Source organism: Dreissena polymorpha, chromosome 11 (assembly GCF_020536995.1).
Source record: "Dreissena polymorpha isolate Duluth1 chromosome 11, UMN_Dpol_1.0, whole genome shotgun sequence".
Taxonomy (NCBI): domain Eukaryota; kingdom Metazoa; phylum Mollusca; class Bivalvia; order Myida; family Dreissenidae; genus Dreissena; species Dreissena polymorpha.
The window spans coordinates 63,013,386-63,018,687 of record NC_068365.1 but is presented as its reverse complement, the minus strand read 5'-3'; the positions used below and the strand labels follow the sequence as shown (position 1 = coordinate 63,018,687).

Below are 5,302 nucleotides of genomic sequence, written 5' to 3'. Positions count from 1 at the left end.
TTAGGATTGTTGTATTAGATATTTAATAATATTAAGTGTAAGTTTTGAATAAGATATTTACTGCAATCCTCGCCTTTTCACTGTATATTCAGTAATTAGTTAATATATTTAATAAATCATTAAAAAGCTCTCTAATATTATGCGCCGGAATTCTTATTTTGTATGAAGGGGAGAGATGTTGTTACAATACACAAACACACACACACACACATTTCTTTATGAGTATAAATGAATCTGGTTTTTATAATTTATAATTTTCTAATACAACATCATGAAACATTTTTAAAACATATATATTTAAAAAAGGAAATAAAATCTAAAAACAATTAAACGATGTTTGAGCATTAAACATAACATTAAACGCATAAGTATTTCTATCTTAATATATTTTCTATCTGCAACAGGGAAATTGCACAGTAAGCAAAAAACTTAAAAAAGCAACAATGTTACTCTTAATCAAAACATAAAATACTTATACATCAGGTAAATAATTACGTCATACAAGTACTCATCCTTGTTCATACCACATTTCTTTACTCATGATATTAAAGACACCCGAATATTGTTACAAGTTCTAGCGCAAAATATTCATAATGAACCAGCTAGAAACATCCATAACGCCACATAACGTGGCTAGCAAATTAAGAAACTTCGGGTGTAATTCTAAGAAATAAAAAGTTTTAATTTGTATATATCAAAACGGTCTAATTAAATGTCCCTCAAACATTTGCGTTTACATGAAAAAGTCTCAAAGATATCACATAAATAACTAACATTTGTGTGAACACACTAAAAGCATCGACCCGCGAAATATTTAAACACCCTTAGTTTTCATCGTTCTCTCTGCGCTTGACCCAGCCGTCTTCGTTGATAGTCACTGTGTCGACTGCGTTCAATTGGATGTTGCTGGCATGTAGAAGAGCATTTAGCATCTGTTCTATCTTGATCGTGCGATCGTTAAGCGTTTTCATGTTGGATTTTAACTTTTCGATCTTCTTTATTGTTTTCCTTTGGCTCTTCTGAATCTGGTTCCCGAACTGAAAAGTGTGATTCCTTTGCTATTAAGACAATTGTGACATTGAGATAATACACTGTAATCTTCATAACAGGGATAATGTCATACATATTAAGTTTTACAAACTAACAACGTGAGGTAAACAGTTCGTGGAATACGCTAGATTCATAGACAATTTTTATAACGAGATAATACAATCTTATTTTTAAACACATGGATAGTGTCATGAATGTTTGTTTCGCAACTTAGCAAACCAATCGAATTATAATGGGACTATATAGATTTTAAGAACACACCAAATAATGTGTGGATGCTTACCAAACCAACCAATTTAGCATCTGTTCAACAAATCATTCCTTATCAATACCGTTATCATTGGAATCATGGCAAATGCGAGCCTTGTTTGTAAGTACGGATTCGTTTCTTTCTGAATTAGTGAAAATACGCATGACGAGTATTACCGCCACCACTTACCTCCTCGGGATGCTTGGTTGCTGCTATGACTTCCTCCATGTTGCTGCTATACATGGTCAGCTCCCGCCGCCACCATCGGCTCGTAAACGGCAGACTGAGTCGCTCCACGTCAAGAACCAGGTCCGTCTGAAAACATCAGTGTAGTGTAGCCTTTCAGTATATTGAGGACTAACATCAGTGTATTATAGCCGTACATCAGTGTATTGTAGCCATACATCCGTGTAATGTAGCCTTACATCTGGGTATTGTTGCCTGTACACTGTATTGTAGCACTCTGGATCAGCAGACGATTTATTCCATAAATCCGGAGATAGCCGAAGTATCACGTTTGTGTATTGCAGCCTTACATCAGTGTATTGTACCTGAACGACAATGACCTATTTAGCGATAGTATGAGAAAATGCCCTACCTTCATCGCAAGCCTTTTCAATGATGCCTGCTCCTGCACGCCCTTTATGTCATCGACCGCGAGACCGACAAGTAGGTTCATTATGATGATAGACATGACGATGAGGAAGATGCAGATGAGCACGTAGGTGATCCAGTAGTGCACCTTGTCGTCGCTGTGGAAGATGTCGTTGTAGTCCATCTCACCGATCATCATCACCATGGTGCGGATGATCGCGTGATACGATGTATGGTAGGGCGTCTGTAATTGTAATATATTAAAGACTCGCTCTGGCAAAACGGGGCTTAATGCATGTGCGTAAAGGGTCGTCCCAAATTAGCATGGAAAGTCCGCACAGGCTAATAAGGGACAACAGATCCCGCCTTAACTGGATTTTCGTGAACAAGAGTCTGCCTTTAAAGGAAAAATTAAATACAACCGGACAGTGTCGTTCCCGTTAAGCCTGTGCGGAAAAGACAGACTAATCATTTACGACAGTTAAAGCACATGCACTAAAAAAAATTACTTCAGGTACCAGCGACTGTTATGAAGAATTGATTTTAATAAGACTGGAGTAAGCGGAGGGTGTCTATATAGAATGTTTATATTAACCATTATTAATACAAAACACGTTGACAGAAGGTCCTGTCGGCGTAGACGAACTTTAAAATTTATATTTTGATGATTCTTGAAATTGATTTAAGGTCAACCAAACAGTAAAAACAAAGTAAAATCACCGACAATAAATTGTACAGTAATTGTTGATCGTGCTACCCGGTATATCATTTTACACGTGGACTGTCAACGATTTCAATTGTAAATCTGCATACAAGGATTAATGGCACACCGGAGATTGAACAGCAACATTACAAGTCAAATTCTAACATTATTGTCCGGTTCAAGTTGGGATCAGTGATAAAATGCAGAATGTAAACAAATAATAGTAGTGTTATGTATTGTTACTATAATACAAGATACAACTACTAAATGGAGTGTTCAAACACATAAAATTTTAACTAGGTCGTTGGGAGGGTGACATAACTTTATATGTTAACATGCAATAGTAACCAAGATCATGAACCAAACAGAAAATATTGAAAAAGAAAATGGAAGTATTTCATAAAATGGAAAAAAAAAACAATAACACACTTAAAGTACTAACCTGGTTCTGAATGAGTGCGTAAAATCCCAGCCCAAAGGCGATGATGAAGAGAAGAAAAACGATGAAAAAACGGAAGAACGTCTGCAGGATACTGGTGAACATGACCACATAGATGCCGATGTAAGCAAATTTTTGAATGAACATGACAAGTCCCAGCCAGGCCGTTACTATGGCGATCGCACCTAAATTCCATTGCCAGTCCTGCGATATAAATATACAGTTATGTACTCGCAATTAGCATTCTGTTATTGGGCATTGCACCAAAAAATAGTGTATATACATATATGAGGGTATTTTACACCTACAGTGTATATACAAATATAGTTTCAAATAACGACATTACAGATGGGTGATAAGTGGTTAATACATAACGGATAAAGGTATAGTTATTATGACAGTGCCATACACGAGAAGGGCGTCGTTTTATTTTGCGTGTGTGTGCGTGCGTGCGTGTGCGTGCGCGTGCGTGCGTGTGTGTGCGGGTGCGTGTGTGTGTGTTTTCAACTTGTGACTTAATGAATCATGTGTACGCTTGTGCGTAGGTACGTAAGCAAAGGCACTGGCAAGTACCGGTATTGTACAGTGCAACTCATGCATCACGAGTTTAGTATTGTTGTAACAAAAAGGACCACCGACTTGACATAAACATTCCGTATACGTATGGCGTAGGTACTTAATACAGTAAACTATCTTCGACAGACTTTCAAACAATAACCACTACCCCTAAAAACTAATTCCAAAAGTTTATTTTTTCTTTGCAACAACTGTTCAAGTCTAAATTTGATTTACTTGAAAACAAAGTAGCCATCGCTCTTGAACCCGGCTTACCAGTGTATTACACTGACAGAGCCAGGCTCAGAAATATCCAATCAACAACAACAACGACGTTTTAATAAATGTAAATAAATGAAAATGCTTATCATTCTGATTGTATTGGAATTAATTTTAAGGGGTAAGTGGTTGCATATGCATGCATTATTTATCACGCCTCGTTGTTTCAAAGGAATAGGGCGCGAGCTATCGATTAAACGGCAACAAGTAAAAAATATTGTTTGAAAGTCTGTCTTAGATTTATTCGGGTTGACAAACGGACTGGAAATATTGCTTGGTTATCGACCGACTGTGAGTTAACGGCTGGACAGTTTTTTTTGAAGTTTTTTTTTTTGAAAGGTTGTCCAAGTGCCCATAGGAGGATCAAGGGATGCTTTGGATTTTTGACATTTTTGCGGCTCGCGAAGACAGGTCTATGATATATTCTAGTTAATGACATTGTTATGATTCGAATATCAATATCATGGCTCTTTGTCAATTTTTCTCATTAAACATGATTTTATATATTAATTTGAATATATTGGGCTCCTTAACAAAATACTATCCTGGGTACGTTACTTCCACCTGTGACTTGACAGAGGTCGGGCGTATTTTGTAAGAAATAAATCCAAACATGCAACACATAAAATGGTAAAATATTGACAACTATTATTCAGCATAGAACCCATTTTAGGAATGTGTGCTTGATATTATTAGTGACAATGCTTCTTGTTGATATAATGTGCATATCTCGCCCAATATTACATGTTATAAACTGACCGTGTATCATTCTGCATCAACAGACACTTTCTCTATTCTGTAGTATACATCACGGTCGTGTTTTTATCCGTGACGTCATTAAACGTTACTGACCAAATATGAAAAGCTTACAATATAATATTGAAAAAAGTCGGCATATGACCTGGCTTAGCCAATGAAAAAACGAGTATTCTGTACGAGGTAACATAAATTATTATGGTAGAGCAAACTAATTCCATACGTACATAACGGTATCCGGTGTCGTTCTGGCATGGCTGGACGTCGAGCACATACAGGAAGCTAGAGATGCTGATGCAGACCTCCAGAAGATTCTCCCAGTTGAGGTACAGCAGCCTCCTGAGGTAGGCTTGGAACATCTATTCAACAGAAGAAATCATGCATAAAGGACGTTTTTTTTGTTTCCGGTGTGATAGCTTTCGCGTAGAAACATCAACGGAAATAATGTTTGATGTATGTGATTACACACGTTTATTTTAAAGCACAATCGATTTGTTTTTTTTCAATTAGTTTGTCAATAAATGCACTTCTATGACGTTAATTAGTTGTGTTGTGAAAACATTTTGAAAACAAATACCATTGGTTCAGTCAAACATCTATAAATACATATGTTTATTAAAAGTCTTTTGATTTAATCTAAATCTCTGTGCGGACTTAAAACACGGCGGTAACGTAC

At 36.6% G+C, this 5,302-nt stretch overlaps 1 protein-coding gene across 1 annotated transcript; it reads right to left on the bottom strand.

Moving 5' to 3' along the window:
- Nucleotides 1-824: 824 nt before the first annotated feature.
- LOC127849893 (transient receptor potential cation channel subfamily A member 1 homolog) lies at nt 825-4,985 on the bottom strand. Its single transcript, XM_052382644.1, has 5 exons — nt 4,854-4,985; nt 3,040-3,240; nt 1,899-2,138; nt 1,490-1,615; nt 825-1,037 (listed from the first exon to the last, which is right to left on the bottom strand). Exons 1-5 carry the CDS (start codon nt 4,983-4,985, stop codon nt 825-827), a joined length of 912 nt encoding a protein of 303 aa, XP_052238604.1.
- Nucleotides 4,986-5,302: the final 317 nt, after the last annotated feature.